Source organism: Schistocerca piceifrons, chromosome 7, assembly GCF_021461385.2.
Source record: "Schistocerca piceifrons isolate TAMUIC-IGC-003096 chromosome 7, iqSchPice1.1, whole genome shotgun sequence".
In the NCBI taxonomy this organism is placed as follows: domain Eukaryota; kingdom Metazoa; phylum Arthropoda; class Insecta; order Orthoptera; family Acrididae; genus Schistocerca; species Schistocerca piceifrons.
In genome coordinates this window covers 541,446,363-541,466,463 of record NC_060144.1, presented here as the reverse complement: position 1 = coordinate 541,466,463, position 20,101 = coordinate 541,446,363, and the positions used below count along the sequence as shown (strand labels likewise).

At 42.1% G+C, this 20,101-nt stretch overlaps 1 protein-coding gene across 1 annotated transcript in view; it reads left to right on the top strand.

Annotated features, from left to right (window-relative positions):
- Positions 1 to 9,443: 9,443 nt before the first annotated feature.
- Positions 9,444 to 20,101, top strand: part of LOC124709073 (protein O-mannosyl-transferase TMTC1-like) — a 170,237-nt gene continuing 159,579 nt past the window's right edge. Inside the window, exon 1 of the mRNA XM_047240721.1 lies at positions 9,444 to 9,451. Coding sequence (XP_047096677.1) covers positions 9,444 to 9,451 — 8 coding nt within the window. The remainder of the gene's footprint in view (positions 9,452 to 20,101) is intronic.

Genomic DNA, 20,101 nt, shown 5'->3' with positions numbered 1-20,101 from the left:
TCATTATTAAGCCTACTTCTTCATTATCCCTATTTGATTTTGTGTTTATAACCTTGTATTCACCTGACCAGAAGTCTTGTTCCTCCTGCCACCGAACTTTACTAATTCCCACTATATCTAGCTTTAACCTATCCATTTCCCTTTCTAACTTACCTGCCCGATTAAGGGATCTGACATTCCACGCTCCGACCCGTAGAAAGCCACTTTTCTTTCTTCTGATAACAACGTCCTCCTGAGTAGTCTTCGTCTGGAAATCCGAATGGGGGCTGTTTTATCTCCGGAATATTTTACCCAAGAGTACGCCATCATCATTTAATCATACAGTAACGCTACATGCCCTCGGGAAAAATTACGGGTGTAGTTTCCTCTTGCTTTCAGCCGTTTGCAGTACCAGCACAGCAAGTCCGTTTTCATTAGTGTTACAATGCCAGATCAGTCAATCATCCAGACTGTTGCCCCTGAAGCTACTGAAAGGGCTGCTTCCCCTCTTCAGGAACCACACGTTTGTCTGGCCTCTCAACAAATACCCCTCTGTTGTGGTGGCACCTACGGTACGGCTATCTGTATAGCTGAGGCACGCTATCCTCCCCACCAACGGCAAGGTCCATGGTTCATGGGGGGATGATTCTGTCATGCAAATCGGAATGTTCGATTACTAATTTCCCGGACGAAGTCAGATACCCCAACTAGTGCCAATATATTGAATTCATTAATATTTTCATGAAATGCATGAAAAGGAAAGGCATAGAAAACCATGGAATTGCAAATAAATGTTCCAGGAAGGGTATATAAGGCGGTTACGAGAACTTCGTATATAAAATTACTTTTAATATTTTACAGCTGATAATTTGCACGTATTGGCGTGTTATTCGTAGTAAAAACCAAGGAAATAGTAGTTTTCTCGGCATCTTGCACTCGTTATAAAATGCTGCATTTTTACAGTCACCTAATTGTTTTTAGGTTTCTATAGAAAAATAGACTTGCTTTACATTAATGAAACATTCTCCCTCATCGTACAATTTGTCAGAAAACCGCACTAATTATTGGGGAGCATAACTGGTGATGTGCAGTGGAATATATTTAATGCGGTTTTCTCGTGATGTGATACTTTTTTCTTTTTCTGTGATGTAAAGGGGTTTTTAGTCTTTTTGATAAAATTCTTTACTTGGCCCTAAAACAGACATCGAAGGGCTCCAATAGTGAAGTGTATTTGGGGGAAATCTCCTAATTAGTGCACCATGGAAAGCCTTCTTTGTCTTAAAAAGCCTCCACAACTGTGGACTTTTTTGTCTTCCACGCGAGTCATTAAACAGATAAAATTTGTTTCCCTGCACAAACGGTTTCATCGTTTCATTCACAACTTTTTTGTATAAATCTGATGTAAGTTTCTAAGACTTTGATGGAGTAATGACAATATTCATATTCTGCAGATTACTCATGCAGCGTTTTTTGAATTCTCGGTCCTAAAGAGTATTGTAGACATACGTAGACTGTTGGCAATAATTTTTTAGTAATTTTATAGTATACTAGAGATTTACTTGGTTCTTATCCTGTCGTGTCAGGAGAAACAATTTTCCTATTAATGGTCTGGAGTTCGGCTAGAAGTCGGGTCGGTTGGTACTGGCAAGTTATAAAAAGAACATACGAATGCAGAAAAAAAAAGGAAATTATTATTCCTGGTGTCGAAATAAGAATTTCGATTGACGTCACGGAATGAGAATTCTCGCCTTACGAGTTTAATCGGACGTTTTAATTAGACTTATTTGCAGAGTCTTTATGGATGCTGTAGGCACAATCCTTCCTTAGGAAATTATTTGCAGTCACAAATTTTTCTTTGCCTTTTCTTTTCACATCTTTTATAAAAATCTTAATGAATACAATATACTGAGAATTATTTAGGTTTATTCGCTGTCTAAGAAACGTAAAAAAGGAAAACTGGTTTTCCCAGAAGGGAGCGAAACCACGACCCTCGTGTTTTCTGGTCGATCTTATTTTGTTTGTCATTGTTCGTTGCATTTGTTCGTGGTGGACGTCTCATGACACCCGGTCAAGTTCGTCGTTGATCTGTTTACTCAGTTTCTTTTATTACAGAGTGCAACTGTCACTCTGACCGAACACGCTGGGCTATCGTGCTGGCGTGCGCTAAACCGCTTTATGGGAACTACGCTCACATACGAGGTGCATTCAAGTTCTAAGGCCTCCGATTTTTTTTCTCCGGACTGGAAAGAGATAGAAACATGCACATTGTTTTAAAATGAGGCCGCGTTCATTGTCAATACGTCCCAGAGATGGCAGCACCGTACGGCACATGGAATTTTACCGCCAGCGGCGAGAATGAGAACTGTTTTTAATACTTAAAATGGCGACGTTTTCTTTACTTGAACAGCGTGCAGTCATTCGTTTTCTGAATTTGCATGGGTGAAACCAATTGAAATTCATCGACAGTTGAAGGAGACATGTGGTGATGGAGTTATGGATGTGTCGAATGTGCATTCGTGGGTGCGACTGTTTAATGAAGGCAGAACATCGTGTGACAACAAACCGAAAGAGCCTCGGGCACAAACAAGCCGGTCTGACGACTTGATAGAGAAAGTGGAGAGAACTGTTTTGGGGGATCGCCGAATGACTGTTGAACAGATCGCCTCCAGAGTTGGCATTTCTGTGGGTTCTGTGCACACAGTCCTACATGACGACCTGAAAATGCGAAAAGTGTCATCCAGGTGGGTGCCACGAATGCTGACGGACGACCACATGGCTGCCCGTGAGGCATGTTGGCAAGCAATGTTGACGCGCAACGACAGCATGAATGGGACTTTCTTTTCGTCGGTTGTGACAGTGGATGAGACGTGGATGCCATTTTTCAATCCAGAAACAAAGCGCCAGTCAGCTCAATGGAAGCACACAGATTCACCGCCACCAAAAAAATTTAGGGTAACCGCCAGTGCTGAAAAAATGATGGTGTTCATGTTCTGGGACAGCGAGGGCATGATCCTTACCCATTGCGTTCCAAAGTGCACTACGGTAACAGGTGCATCCTACGAAAAGTTTTGAAGAACAAATTTCTTCCTGCACTGCAACAAATACGTCCGGGAAGGGCTGCACGTGTGTGTTTCACCAAGACAACGCACCCGCACATCGAGCTAACGTTACGCAACAGTTTCTTCGTGATAACAACTTTGAAGTGATTCCTCATGCTCCCTACTCACCTGACCTGGCTCCTAATGACTTTTGGCTTTTTCCAACAATGAAAGGCACTCTCCGTGGCCGCACATTCACCAGCCATGCTGCTATTGCCTCAGCGATTTTCCAGTGGTCAAAACAGACTCCTAAAGAAGCCTTCGCCGCTGCCATGGAATCATGGCGTCAGCGTTGTGAAAAATGTGTACGTCTGCAGGACGATTACGTCGAGAAGTAACACCAGTTTCATCGATTTCGGGTGAGTAGTTAATTAGAAAAAAAAAATCGGAGGCCTTAGAACTTGAATGCACCTCGTAAATGACTCACGTCGCACCGGTCTCGCAACAAAAATGCTGTTTTTCTTAAACGTTTGGCCATCTGGGGCCCCCACAACCGTCACCTCCATTCCTGGCCAAGCCTTACATACACCACGCAGGCACGGTCCCCTTGCCGGTGTAACTTTTCAGTCGTGTACGTGAAGTAACTTTACGCTCACAGTGCCAGTATGTAACCATTACTTGCACTGTACATGAAACTGCTGCGTTCAAATTACATACGTGCATTATTAAATATATTACATGCAGTCGTTGTGAACACAACGCATCTGACCTACCACACATGAATAATCTCAGTATTTTGAACCAAATAATATCAAAATGTGTGTCAAACCAATTATTATTTCAATGAATGTTACTTGAAATTGCCTGAGCACACAAAACAATGTCTAATTTTGGCCCTAATAAGCACCTGGGTTTGCCGCAGGACAACACGTAGCTGAGCTCTTTGCAATAGCATTCCACTACTGCTTTGCATTACTTAATTCAACTTTGCCATATGCAGTGCGCTGGATTACTCATCAGTTTGATACACAGTTGACAGACGGATCTTGCAACGGACAATGCGTGCTCGAATTGGTCTGTTTAAAGCTTTTAAACAGGAAGTGTAATGTGGAGGCTCAATGTAGAATAATTTAAAGTCTTTAAAATTAGTTTCCTATAATCTAAAACCAGATTAGAAATGTGGTATTTATAACATACAGTTTTGTTAGAGATTAGCTGAGTACCAGCCGTTGCCCAGGTCTGTATTTATTCCAGTCCCATCAGTCCATTTGCTCTTTCCCCTGTCTCTCTCTGTCCATCTTCTCTTCCCCCCTCTGTCCATGTCCTTCGTCTTCTTCTTCTTCTGTTTGTCCACATCTTCACACTCCCACTGTCTGCTCGTATCTTCCGGCCCTTCTCCCTATCTGCTCATCCACCCCTTTGTCTGCCCACCTTCTTCACCCTCTTTCTCTACGTCCACCTCCTCCTATTTCCTTTCATGTCCATCTCATCTTCCCTGTCCATCTCATCCTCTTCCCTTTCTCTGTCCGTCTCCTGCTCCTCTTCTTTCTGTGTCGCACAACGATAGAATTTTGTTTGTACATCGAGCGGCATGTGTGGATACTGTCAGCGAAATGTGTTACGAATAAAGATAGTAGCAAAGAAGTTATAAATTCAAACGCCCTGATGTCATGCTTGATGCTTCAGTGCTACTGCATGAACAGTGAGAATGTAGTAAATGACAATTTCTTTCCTCTTCATCATTTTGTGCGGGTTTTAAGCTAGAAACAATTTCGTTAAGATCTGAAACTGTATCTAAAGTTCCTTGCAAGTCGCTAAGTGCTCTAATTCGCGGTTCTCACTCCCACCTTGATTCTCTTTAGACAGTAAATGTACCAAATGTGGCTGAAATCCGTGCAGTGGTTTCGGTATAGATGAGGAACATAAATACATGCCCACATTTTTAAAATATGTAAGGATGCACCCGTGGTCTAGGGGTACGTAGATCTTTGATTGCAGGCAACATTGTTAACGTTCCGAGACAACGTAGGACTTTCTGAAAGAATTGTAAAAAGCATAAGCAGCACAAAATAACTCAGTTCAAGAAGTCTAAAGAAAGACATGCGCCACAACGACGACGCCATTACGACAGAAAGCAGCAAGGTTTCTTTGGAGAAACGAAACTCATACTCAGGAAAAAGGAGAAACCTGCGAAGAAAATAGTTCTGTGAATGGAGTACACAGAAAGCAAATACAGGAAACAAACTCCTTTAAAACGTTGCAAACATCTTGAATTCTGGTGGTGACAAAAAGAGGAAGGGCTAAATGATCAAGTGCTGATTATTTGTAAATATGATTTATTAAATAAAATGATCATAACATTAAAAAAAGTGGTACCATCTTCCATTCATAATTAAAACGCCCTCGGTCCCGGGCTCAAAACCCGGTAAACTGCCCCTAAAGGAGGAAGAATCAGCAGCGATCAACGGCTTGAGGACGCAGAAGGCAATGGAAACCACTGAATTAAAGACACATAACGTGTATCCACATGACATGTGGCCTGTAATTGAAAAGTGTCCTAATGATCTCTCCATTGCCAAAAGATTCCGGAATAGTCCCCGATTCGGATCTGCGGGAGGGGACTGCCAAAGGCGAGGTGACCATGAGAAAAAGATTGAGTAATCAACGATAAAATAACGTTGCACGATTCGGGGCTTGGAACGTCAGAAGTTTGAATGTGGTAGGGAAGCTAGAAAATCCAAAAATGGAAATGCAAAGGCTCAATCTAGAAACAGTAGGGATTAGTGAAGTGAAGTGGACAGAAGAGAAGGACATCTGGTCTGACGAGTATAGGGTAATATCAACAGCAGCAGAAAATGGTAGCCGTCCGCTGTGGCCGAGCAGTTCTAGGAGCTTCCGTCTGGAACCGCGTGACAGCTACGGTCACAGGTTCGAATCCTGCCTCGGGCATGGATGTGTGTGATGTCCTTAGGTTAGTTAGGTTTAAGTAGTTCTAGGTCCTAGGGGACTGATGACCTCAGATGTTAAGTCCCATAGAGCCCAGAGCCATTTGAGCCATTTATAAAATGGAAGGTGGGGCAGAGAGTGTATATTCCGACGTCGCAAGCTGAAGAGGTAGAGAAAGTATATAAGGAGACTGAAAGGGGATATAGTTCGTAAAGGGAGATGAAAATCTAATTGTGACGGGACTGCAGTTGTAGGGGAAGGAGTAGAAGGAAAGGTTACAGGAGAATATGGGCTTTGGACAAGGAATGAGAAAGGAGAAAGACTAATAGAGTTCTGTGATAAATTTCAGTTAGTAATAGCGAATACTCTATCCAAGAATCTCGAGAGGAGGAGGTATATTTGGAAAAGGTCGGTTGATACGGAAAGATTTCAGATAGATCACATCATGGTCAGACAGAGATTCAGAAATCAGATGCTAGATTGTAAGGCATACCCAGGAGCAGATATAGACTTAGATCACAATGTAGCAGTTATGAGGAGTAGGCTGAAGTTTAAGAGATTAGTCAGGAAGAATCAATATGCAAAGAAGTGGAATACGGAAGTACTAAGGAATAACGTGATACACTTTGAAGTTCTCTAAGGCTGTAGATACAGCAATAAAGAATAGTCCAGTAGGCAGTACAGCTGAAGAGAAATGGACATCTCTAGAAAGAGCAATCACAGAAGCTAGATAGAAAAAAAAGGTACAAAGACGGTAACTGCAAAGAAACCATGGGTAACAGAAGAAATACTTCAGCTGATCAGTGAAATAAGGAAGTACTAAAATGTTCAGGGAAATTCAGGAATAGAGAAATACATGTCGCTGAGGAATGAAATAAATAGGAAGTGCAGGGAAGCTAAGGCGAAATGGCAACATAAAAATTTTACGAAGAAATTGAAAAAGAAATAATAGTCGTAAGGACTGACTCAGCATATAGGAAAGTCAAAAGATCGTTCGGTGAAATTGAAAGTAAGGATGGTAACATTAAGAGAGCAGCCGGAATTTCATTGTTAAATGCACCAGACAGAGCGGATAGGTGGAAAGAGTACACCGAAGGCCTCTGTGAGTGGGAAGATTTGTCTCATGCGATAGAAGAAGAAACAGGAGTCCATTTAGAAGAGAGTGTGGATCCAGTATTAGAATCAGAATTAAGAGAGCTTTGGAAGACTTAAATCAAATAAGACAGAAGGCATCGATAACATTTCATCAGAATTTCTAAAATCATGGGAGAAGTGGCAACAAAACGGTTATTCCTGTTGGTGTACAGAATTTATGAGTCTGCCAATATTCCGTCTGAATTTAGGAAAAATAACATGCACATAATTCCGAAGACTGCAAGAGCTGAAAAGTGCGAGAATTACAGCACAATCAGCTTAACAGCTCATGCATCCAAGTTGCTTACAAGAATAATAAACATAAGAATGGAAAAGAAAATTGAGGATGGGTTAGATGACGATCAGTTTGGCTTCAGGAAAGGTAAAGGCACCATAGAGGCAATTTTAATGTTGAGATTGATAATGGAAGCAAGACTAAAGAAAAATGAATGTATGTTCATGCGATTTGTCGTCCTAGGAGAAGCGTTCGACCGTGTAAAATGTTGCAAGATGTCCGAAATTCTGAGAAAAATAGGGGTGAGCTATAGGGAGAGGCGGGTAATATACAATATGTACAAGAACCAAGATGGAATAATAAGAGCGGAGGACCAAGAACGAAATGCTCGTATTAAAAAGTGTATAAAACAGGGGTGTAGTCTTTCCCCTCTACTGTTCAATCTGTACATCGAAGAAGCAGTGATGGAAATAAGCGAAAGGTTCAGAAGTGGAATTAAAAGTCAAGGTGAAAGGATATCAGTGATACGATTCGCTGATGACATTGCTACCCTGTGTGAAAGTGAAGAAGAATTACTTGATCTGCTGAATGGTATGGACAGTTTAATGAGTACAGAATACTGACTGAGAGTAACTCAGAGAAAGATGAAAGTAATGAGAAGTAGCAGAAATGAGAACAGCGAGAAACCTAACAATAGGATTGATGGTCACGAAGTAGATGAAGTTAAGGAATTTTGCTACCTAGGCAGCAAAGTAACCAATGACGGACGGAGCAAGGCGGACATCAAAAGCAGAGGAGCACTGGTAAAAAGTGTATTCCTGGCCAAGAAATGTTACCTGGTATCAAACAAAGGCCTTAATTTGAGGAATAAATTTATGAGAATGTACGTTTGGAGCACAGCATTGTATGGCAATGAAACATGGACTGTGGGAAAACCAGAACAGAAAGGAATCTAAGCGTTTGAGATGTGGTGCTACGAACGAATGTTGAAAATTAGGTGGACGGATAAGGTAAGGAATGAGGAAGTTGTGTGCAGAATCGGAGAGGAAACAAATATGTGGAAAACACTGACAGGGAGAAGGGACAGAGTGATAGGACATCTGTTAAGACATTTGGGACTGACTTCCACTGACTTCCATGGTACTAGAGGGAGCTGTGGAGGGGGGCAAAAACTGTAGAGGAAGACAGAGACTGGAATACATCCAGCAGATAATTGAGAACATAGGTTGCAAGTGCTACTGTGACATGAAGAGGTTGGCACAGGACAGGAATTCGCGGCGCGCGGCATCAAATCAGTCAGAAGACTGATGACTCAAAAAAAAAAAAAAGAAAGAAAAAAGGACATCCTTTGTGATTCGACAGAGTGAACGGATTAACGATGAACTTGCCAAGGGGTCATGAGACGTCCGCTCCAGACAAATGCAACGACCATTAACGAACAAAATGAGATAAAAAAGAGGTAGCGTCTCTGATTAGTAATCAGCACGTCGTCGATTCCGGGTTTGAATCCCCCCACAGCTTGAATTTTGGATAAAGATTATCAGCAGTTGCGGCCGAAGACTTCCGGCATAAGGTGTCACCTCTCATTCAGCCAATGGTCTTACCCAAGAGGAGGGGTGCAGTTAGAACATAATAAGGAGACTGGTACTGGCGAAAAGGGCATTACTGGCCAAAAGAAATCTACTATTATCAAACATAGACTTTAACTTGAGGAAGAAATATCTGATAATGTACATTTGGAGCACAGCATAGTGAAACAGGGACTGTGCGAAAACGGAACAGAAGGTACTCGAGGTATTTCAGAAGTGATGCTACAAAAGAATGTTGAAAATTAGGTAGACTGATAGGGTAACGAATGAGGAGGTTCTCTGCGAAGGAGAGGACTATATAGAAAACACTGCCAAGAAGAAGTGCCACGATGGTAGAACATTAGGGAGTAGCTTACATGGAAATAGAGGGAGTTGTAGAGAGTAAAAATTGTAGACGAAGACAGAGACTGGAATTCATCGAGCAAATAAGTGAGGACGTAGCAAGTGCTACTCCGAGATAAACAGGCTGGCACAAGAGAGTAATTTGTGGTGGGGCGCATCAAAACAGTCGGAAGATAAAGTATGGGGATGTAAGTAGTAAGCTGATTGAATATTTCGTAAGCCTTATATTCATTGCTTTGATTCGTATCACGTAGCACATATCGCCAAAGAAAGCATTTTCGCAATTACGGTGAAGCTCAAAAGTCAAAGAGTAAATATCTTTTTCAAAGAGTAAATATATTTCTCTAATTCACGTAAAGTTTTTCAAATCAATAAGTATCTCATATTACACGGTGTCTAAAGTAACCCGTGTTCTTCCTTATTGTTCAGGCTATCCTGTCACTAAATTTTATCTAAAGCTGTTACGGGCTCTATAATAATAAATTTAAACGACACGGATGATGCGGCAGCTTTTCACGCATCTTGGTGTTTTTGATGTCACTTATCCTGAATTATTGTGTTGTACAGTGATAGAAATTTGCCGGTACATTTATTTTTATGTGTGAGCACTGTCTGCAAAATGTGTCTGTATACAGTTTGTTGTAAAGAAGTTATAAATTAACAGGTTATGCCTGAAGCGGAAATGAACAGCGAAAACGTAGTAAGGAATAAACTTTTCCCTTTCCTCATTTTGTGGGGGACGTGAGAGAGAAAAAGTTTCGGAAAGGTTTGAAATTGTATTTAAAGTTTGCAAGTTAGCAAGTAATTAAGTGCTCTCGTTCTCAAATACTAGACAAAAACATGTGGGTATATGCGGGCCGTCGCAACACTACTTTCTCACCTCCACCCTCCCCCCTTCGACAGGTAGGTGGTTCTTACGCTCACAGCGAGTCCTTCCAGACATTAAATGACCAGTGTACCAAGTTTGTTTGAAATCGGTCGAGTGGTTTCGGAGGAAAGGTGGAACATACATACATATATATTTTTTATAATATGTTGGGGTATCTTTCTTCCGTGATTCGATTTTTATGAAATAAAGCCCGTACAGTGCCAAATATTAAAGTTATCTGCGATAAGGCCATGAAAATTCGTCTACTAGTTTGGTAGATTAGCGTGTTCAGAGACAGATACACACAGTGGTTTTGCTTGTCTATTACTAGGACAGATACATATTGCCGTTAGTAAAAACCTTGTTGGTTATCTAGTTAATGGTAGTAAATGTAGCGACTGCAGTCAGAGGATACAGAAGTAAATGAAACAAATACTGCAGTCATTTGTTATATGAGTAATATGGACCTCCTGCTGACGAGATAGTATTTCCGAAACGTAACGAGGCGACACCCTTACAAGGTACACGATTGTTTTTACTGAATTTGTGGCGAGTACGTCTTATTCGACGAAGATTGACAAATTGCAGTAATTTCTTAAAACAGTGAAACACTGCGTTTTACGTATACCCGCATGCTATATTCGCATATAAAATTCGAGAAACAACGTTGCAATATTTTCCGGGAATCGCGCACCTTTTTAATGCTAATGAAGCTGTTTACGTGACACAAACTGCGTGCCTCGCATGAATATTCATTTCTAGTTTTATCTTGGAACGTATACATTTTCACCAGAACGTAAACAGACGATATGCAGTTTTCATGTATTTTTTCCTGGCTGAGCGAGGCCCAGCAGACACTTTTGTGCGGAAGAGGCGCTGGATGCAGGATGCAGGTATCTCTCTGTGAGGCGAGGATGAAAATTTATTACTGTATGAAAGCATGGTAATTTGCCTTCACGTCCAACTGACGTTCTTCGCGATGTAAATAGTAATAGTAAAACTAATATTTATGTCTATTGTTAGCCAACCTTAACAACGCGAAGAAGAAGGTATACATTTTTGTCGAGGAAAATATGAAAATTAGTTAAACTATTTGTACATTGATATCACGAATTCCTGTCCCTCAAAATGACAGAAAATATGAATTTTAAATTACCTCGTAGTAAACTACGTGCTGACAAGTAGTAAGGATTCAGAAATTATCCCTCTGCTGAGACACAGGTGACTCCTTATTATCTTGAAATAATGCGTGGTATCGACAAGAGATCTGAAATTCATTCCATATTTCTGGATTTCTGGAAGACTGTTGACACCATTCCTTACAAGATACTTCTAATCAAACTGCAAGCCTACGGAACATCGTTTCAGTCGTGTGACTGCATTAGTGGTTTCCTCTCAGAAGGCTCACAATACGTAGTAATCGATGGAAAATCATCGATTAAAGCAGATGTGATATTCGACGTTATCCAAGGAAATGTTATAGGCCCATTTGCTGTTCCTAATCTACATACATGATGTAGGAGGTAATCTTAGCAGCCCTTTTACATTGTTTGCAGATTATGTTGTCATTTACCTTCTAGTAAAGTCATCAGAAGATCAAAACCTATCGCAGGACGGTTTGGACAAGATACCTGTATGGTGCGAAAATAGGCAATTGACACTAAATAATGAAAGTTTGATGTCATCTACATTGGTATCAAAAGGAATCCACTTAATCTGAAGTTTTCGTATGTCCATCCTTTTGACTGAAAGTGTTGGGGACCACGGATGTTCACAGCTGTCAGAAAATGAAACGCCTACAGCCGTCCTTATGACCTGATTTATCGTGTAGATACCAGTTTCGGCGCTTCAGTACGCTATCTTCAGGCCTTAGTTGATGCTGAAGGAGATACTACGATCCACATATACGCTCGATCATTAGTCAACATAACAGGTTTACGCAGACTGTCTGTAAACTGTGTGGTGAGTACACCAACCACCAACTGCCAACCGGCATCACAGTTACAGTTAGTCTACGTAAACCAGTTATGGGTTTCACTGATACAGCGTATATATCGATCGTAATAACCCCTTAACCATCAACTAAGGCCTGAAGATGACGGACTGAGGCGCCGAAACTTGTAGCTAAACAATAAATAAGATCATAAGGACGACTGTAGGTGTTCAGTTTTGTTACCACTTAATTTGGGTTACACGATAAATCACACAAATCTAAAGGCTGTCAGTTTCCACTTAATATCTAAGGATAACAACTGCGAACAAAATAACCTGGAACTCTTAACAGATAATGTTGTGGGGAAGGCAAACTGCCTTTCGTTGGCAGAACGCTTAGAAGATGCACAAATTCCACGAAAGTGATAGTCTACACTGCGCTTGTCTGTCCTCTTAAAGAGTGTTGATGTGTGATATGGTATCCTTTCCAGATAGGATTTACGGAGGACATAGAAAAAGTTCAAACAAGGGTGCTCGTTTTGTACTTTCGCTAAATAGATGAGAGAGTGTCACAGATATGACAGGCGCATTGCGGCGGTAAAGGCGCTTTTCCATGCAGCGAGGTATTTTTACGAAATTTCAGTCCCCAACTTTCTCCTCCGAATTCGAAAATATTTTGTTGGAACCAGCACAGGGAGAAATGATCATCGTAAGAATAAGAAAAATCAGAACTCTCACGGAAGGACTTAAGTATTCGTTTCTAAAGCACGCTAGTCGAGAGTGAAACAGTAGAGAAATACACTGAGATGACAAAAGTTCGGGGGTACAGATATGCACACATACAGATGCCGGTAACGTCGGGTACGCAAGGTATAAAAGGGCAGTGCATTGGCGGAGTCGTCATTAGCACTCGGGTGATCAACTTGAAAAGGTTCCTGACGTGATTATTGCCGCACGACGAGATTTGACAGGCGCATTGCGGCGGTAAAGGCGTTGTAACTAGAGCATGGTACATTACATTTCTGAAATCATTAGGGAATTCAATATTCCGAGATACAGTGCCAAGAGTGCCGAGAATGGCAAACATCAGCCGTTACCTCTCACCACAGAGGATGCAGGGGGCCACCAGCCTTCGCTTAACGACGGAGAGCAGCGTCGGTTCGGTAGAATTGTCTGTGCTAACAGACAAGCAACACTTCCTGAAAAAATCGCAGAAATCATTGTGGGATGTACGATGAAAGTATTCGTTTGAACTGTGCAAAGAAATTCGGCATTAATGGGATATGGCAGCAGACTACTGACGCGAGTGCCTTTGCTATGTAGTGGCAACTTCTGACACCCAATGTATCAGAATGACCAAATTTAGCGGTAAAAGGTAAAAGGTAAAAGGTACTGTATTAAGACTAATCCGAGCTTTCCAAGTGATTTATTGTTTCCAACTACAGTGCTGTGTTCCCCTCGGTCTGCGTCGACAGGCCTCTTAGTTGTGAGGACACCACTTCGGTGTTTGCGAAACGGCTTGGCGTGGAATGGCTGCCTCAGTGAGCCGTGCATGCACTGTGTGTCGGCCTTGTATGCCAGCAGAGTTGCGGTATCGTCAGGATGCCGGCAGTCGACTCAGCGGCCAACTCAGCACCGCTCGGTGTGGGCTGCGGGCGGCCAGCTGTGTTCTTCTTGCTGGCATGGCTGAGATCGTGGTGACAACAAGTGCCCGCGATCTGGCGTCCGTATATGCGGCCCTCGCCTCTGGATGCCTCCGGCGTGTGTTGGAAGCCAGGATTACCGCCTGTGGTAGTGAGCCATGCCCACCACTGGCTGGCTACAGACCCCACGTCTGCCTCAGAGCATCGAACCAGCGTCCTGCCGTGGACTGGAATGCTGGTGCCCTATCCGCTGCTGCATGTAACTGGTGGTGTGACATGCCCCCCCTCGCCCCCCCCCCCCCCCCCCGTCCAGAGAGCTGCCACACTTGAATGACTCTCGTTAGAAACCCGTACCTATTTATACGCAGCTGTGCGCTTCTGTTTTGCCATACGCGCTGCTTCACGTCACATACTCGTAACTCACTAGGTTGACCAGTGGGCCCCTTCTACCAAAAATGGGTCAAATGGCTCTGAGCACTATGGGACTCAACTGCTGTGGTCATCAGTCCCCTAGAACTTAGAACTACTTAAACCTAACTAACCTAAGGACATCACACACATCCATGCCCGCCCTTCTACCAAGTGATTTGTGACATGCAAAACCGCTACGTATACTCTTTCAGTAATTTGATGGCCCTTTGGCCTCTATTCTGTTTTGCCATACGCGCTGCTTCACGTCACATACTCGTAACTCACTAGCTTGACCAGTGGGCCCCTTCTACCAAGTGATTTGTGACATGCAAAACCGCTACGCATACTCTTTCAGTAATTTGATGGCCCCTTGGCCTCTATTCTGCTTTGTCATACGCGCTGCTTCACGTCACATACTTGTAACTCACTAGGTTGACCAGTGGGCCCCTTCTACCAGTGATTTGTGACATGCAAAACCGCTACGTATACTCTTTCAGAAATTTGATGGCCCTTTGGCCTCTATTCTACTTCGCAACTGTTGGTAGGCGTAACTCACTGCAATCCGGCCTGCACCTGGCTGTAACTTGTGCTCAGAATATTGCACAAAACCAACTTTCCCTTACCTAAACGTGGTGCCGCTACATTATTCCCCTTCTCGGAAAGACCCATATCTAGCTCTTAACTGGTTTGGGTCGGCACCTATGGCATACTCACTTACTATTAGAACACTTAAATATGGTCTAGTGCCCCTTAAAACCTTGACACGAAACAAAACGTAAAAATATTTTACTGGACGACCGCTGCTCTATAAACCCTTACCTACTCGTCTCACGCCGTCGGTATCCAATCTACTGGGACATGGACTACTCTTGGTTCCCTTCTGGAATTAGATCTCCGTCTGAAAAGAAATAAACCAACACATAATAAAGTTAAGGCTGCGATGACACTTGGCACAGAGGTGCTCAAAATGATCGTTATTTGCTGTTTCTTTTCCCTGTACTGAGAGACATGTTGCACCAGCTGTTCGGCTGATATGCATCCCTCTTGCTCTAAAATGAACTGGTTTACGGATCTCTACAGACCTGGCTCCAGAGTTTGATTTAACAAGGTCAGATTCTGCCTTGGCCAAAAATTCTAAAGTGGCTTCTGGCCAGGACAGCTGTGGCTGCGTAACATTCAGTTGTGTGACTCCTGAAATTGACGCTGGCAGGTGGAAAGTTGGTCCTATTATGTTGCACTTAGTTCCATTGACAGATTTTTTTAGGCACAAAGACAATGCCCGATCCCCAGAAACTATTACTATGCTCTATAATACCGTCCGCAAGCTGCTGATCAATGAAACCCTCCACAATCGGCTGCAAATACCTCAGTATTCCGGATGGTTTACGGTAAACAGGTGCATCATTCCCTGTTGGTATCCTAAACGTTGGTGCCGCTGCAGCTAACTGCGCTACGTCGTCTGCCGCGCCTCTTCTGGTCTCATGGCCATATCGGTTGGACCGTGGCCGACTGGACAACCGTGGCTTGGTCAGGTGAGTCCACATTTTAGTTGGTAAGAGGTGATGATAGGCTTCGAGTAAGGTGCAGACATCACGAAGCTATGGACCCAAGTTTTCAACAGGACACTTTGCAAGCTGGTAGTGGCACTGTAATTTTTGGGTGGAAGGATGAACCCTCTAAGGCAGTTAATTGTGAATTGCAGAATAGTTATATAGGTGTAGAAGCCTAAGTGATAATGGAAAGTCTAGTCTCCATTTCATTATGAATCTGTTTTTGAAAAAGCCTTAATTCGTGGGTGCTGAAATAGAAGAGTCTATCGCACGATGCAGGCTTTCACAGCCGGTATTTAGCGTTTTCTACTGATATTAGTTTTCTGGTCATTAAGCCGTGACCCAAGGCATATTTCCCTGCCTAACTTTTCAGCTTCCCACTCTGGAGACCTCATCAGAGGCAATAACAACTCAGAAATCAGTTGCAATCTCTAGCAAGCTCAGCACGCTAAACGTATGCTCGCTTCCTGACGTCATCAGACTACTGCGTAAGGACGCAGAATGGCACCACCTTGTTTTATGGAGATTTCTTTAGTACTGAGGCCAACAGCTTGTCTAGTTTCAGTCCTACTCCTTCTCTGTTAAAGCAGTTTTTTTTTGTTTTTGAATTGATATGACGTCTCACTTTACGTAGTAGCATAGTTATGGCTAGATCATGTTATACGACGGTATCAGAGAAACTAAATTGTTGGTTCCCCTGCCCCTGTGCATTTTCTGCTACTGCCGAATTATCCTTATTGCCAAGACGACAATTATTGCTCTTGTGTTCTTTAAAGCTGGTGCTGATACTTTTTTCGTCGTTTCTATGCACACTTCACCGAATGTACAAGGGACTTTATATATTCCTGCTGCGACAAGCCAGAGGCATAGGTCTTTTGCTGTAGTCAAATATTCGCGCACATTTCTTGTTGGTTTAAGCAATGTGTCAATATCACGTGTTCTGTGTACTCTGCTAATGCGCCTTGTGATCCGACAGATGCCTTCACAGAATCTACGAGCCACAACACATAGATGACGAGCTAGATCATTAAAGAATTGCCATCAAAAGAAGCAGCTACCCTGATAAAGAGACAAGTAAGGCATTAAACCCTGAGTGATCCGGAACTTCTAATGATAAAGAAGCAAGTAAACGGAATGTTCTCCTTCTTTTCTCATTATCGGTCACAGATTTTATCAGCAGAGTACACATAAGGCATTATATTGATACCGTGTTTAAAACAACAAGAAAATAAAAAACTTCCGCGGAATAGGTCTCGGAAGGACCAACAATATTGACCGACCACCGCGTCATCCTCAAACGTTGGGTGTCCCTCGATGCGGATATGGAGGGATATGTTGTCAGCACACCACTCTTCCGGCCGTTGTCAGTTTTCGTGACCAGAATCTCTACTTCTAAGTCAAGTACATCCCGCTAGCCAACAGCGCGCGGCAGACTCGCCTGCCACACATCCAAATGCTAGCCAAGCCGACAGTGCTTAAATACGGTGATCTGATAGGAACCGGTGTTACCTATGCGCCGGCCGTTGTGGCCGAGCGGTTCTAGGCACTTCAGTCAGGAACCACGCGACCATTACGGTCGCAGGTTCGAATCCTGCCTCGGGCATGGATGTGTGTGATGTCCTTAGGTTAGTTAGGTTTAAGTAGTTCTAAGTTCTAGGGGACTGATGACCTCAGATGTTAAGTCCCATAGAGCTCAGAGCCATTTGAACCATTTTTGTTACCTATGCGGCAAGGCCGAAACCAACAAAAACGGTTTGAACACTGCAGATGATCTACGTCTGCCGCTTGCCACGAAAGGAATATATAAAATCCGTCGTACATACAGTGCAGCGTGAATGGTAATTGGAAGAAAAAAATTACCACCTGCTTTGAGGAACGAGAACAACTATCGTACGGCAACAAGGATAACCCGGCTATAGCCGAATATGCACTTGGACCAGGGAATCGCCACATTCATTCCTCTGATGCCAAGGTTTTCTCAAGATCTAATCATTACTGCAGTAGCAGAGGTCATAGAAATTGTAAAACACAAAAACAACTTTAACAAAAAAGGAAAAGGACTGAGTGTAGACAAGTTGGCATTAGTAAGTGAGAGATTTGTACCTGGATGATAGTGTAATTAGGAATCGATGATGTTTCTTGGCCGATATTTAAATCTAGAGACCGATTTTAGATTCACCTGAAGGAACGCGCACCAGAGTCCTTCCGGCATTTTCTACAGTAATTGTTGTTGTTAGGCATTAGATATTGTTTTCTAGCCGCTGTAAATATGACAAGGTCTACGTATTTAATTTCTGATAATAAAGCTATCCAGAGGATACTGTACATTTTTCATACACAGAGCAAAATTCTAGATTTTTTAAAAAACCAGTTAATAATGCGTGGACTTTCAAGCCATACCGAGTCAGTCGTGCCCAGCCTTGCACTTTAAAACAGAAGATATTCTACTATGGAGCACGTGATATTTGCAATTGAACTGGTTTTCTTTAATGTCATAAGAAGTTTCCCAGTCCTGAAAATGGAAACTTTCTTCACCTGCCAATAACTTTCGATTCAAAACGTTTTCAACTTTAACTGGTTATTGATAATACTTCTCTTTAATTTGATTTTACTTGATAATGTAACAAATAAGCTATTTAACCGAGTAGTGCAAAGATTTTCTCGACTGCAACATTTTATGAATGATTTCTTGAAGCCTTCAGCTGCCATTTCCTTTATTTCCTGTACGACTGTACACTTTTGGCCTTACGCCATTTTCAAGTATTTTTTGGATGATTTTTTGGTAACAGATTATGTCATATACGTCGGTGCTCCTATGACGTCATGTTATGCTCATAAATTAGTTCGAGGTCACGCTCAAAAGTAACGTGCTCCTAAAATAGCGTCAATACCTCGAACTAATTTATGAGTATATCATGATGTCATAGGAGCAACGACGTATATGACATAATCTGTTACCAAAAATTCATCCCTAAAATACTTGAAAATGACCTAAGGCCGAAATTGTATAAGCGTACAGGAAATAAAGGAAATGGCAGCTGAAGGTTTCAAGAAGTCATTCAAAAAATACATCGTAGCTGCGGACCCTATCGCATTGAAAGCTATGCAACATTTTAAATTTGTTTCTAGGTGCATGACCACAATGTACATTGGAACAGATTTTCACATTTGTAAAAGTATTACTTTTCTGGAGTAAGTTCTGTACCTTCAGAAAAGGGCTGCAGCATAGTCAATGCTATCATTTCAAAATGGGATAATAAAATATGTTAAACCTCTGTTACACATTGTTATTTATAATATAGATGTTACTGAGAATTATTCAGATGTATTCTGCAAAAAGCGAAGTCTGTCACAGTATACCGTGGCTCTCAGGCTGATATTACATGCATAATTGATGAATGTGTCTATTTATAAAACGTGTGACGTGATATGCAACATGAATGAAAAGGTTGTCCAAGCGAAAAGAACACATAAATTTAAAAAAATGAATAAATAATTGCTGATACGACAAGAAAAATACAGCAGAGATGCAGCAGATAATTTGCTTAGAAGTGAGACTTGTCGGGTTAAATTATGGAATGAATAAATAAAACAAGCCGTAATATGCAAAATAAAAACGACATACACTGGGGACTGTCGAGTTCGACGTTGCTATACCTGATTACTACCGATAACATGGGACGCAGAAATGCAATCATCAAAAAATTCTCATATCCTAGGATGTAACGGCAATAAAACGCGGAAAGAGATTACAATTAACTTAACGGAGGTTCTTCTCAGGGAGTAAATCTGTTGATGAGTAATATTTGGATGGGGAACATCCTAACGTTTCTTAACGGCTGCGGTTTTGGTTTCCTATGCAGAATGTAAAGGATTCCCTTGCACGTCACTGTTCTTCACTTATTGCAAATAGCACATGTTCTTTTCAATAAAAATATTGATTTGTAACAATTTACTAGTCATGTTCTTACTGAAAAAAGAAACGAAGGGAGAATGTATAGAAATGAAAATCGCGAGGTCACTCCAAGACAGATATTTGAACTGCGACATCAAATAGTATGATCATTACGAGAAGACCGAACCGCTGTCCTTCACAGCTTACTTTAAATTTCACTTCGTAATAAAAGAAAACCCTTATATCAGATTTAGCACGAAAAAGAACTTACTGTTCACTGCTGTCATCTCCCATTACGCAAATGTATCCGCCGTTTATAATGCGTATAAAGATAAACGTTAACTCTAGATCCCTGTCTTCCGATTTGGAAACGAGAGGTTTCAGTAAACGGACAGCACTCAACTTCTTTCTTCTGTCCATTGTATCACTGTCGCCATGCCCTATGTCCAGGATGATGACTACCTCCCATTGACCTCTTCTCGCGCAGTCCGGAACCGTGCGACTGCTACGGTAGCAGGTTCGAATCCTGCCTCGGGCAT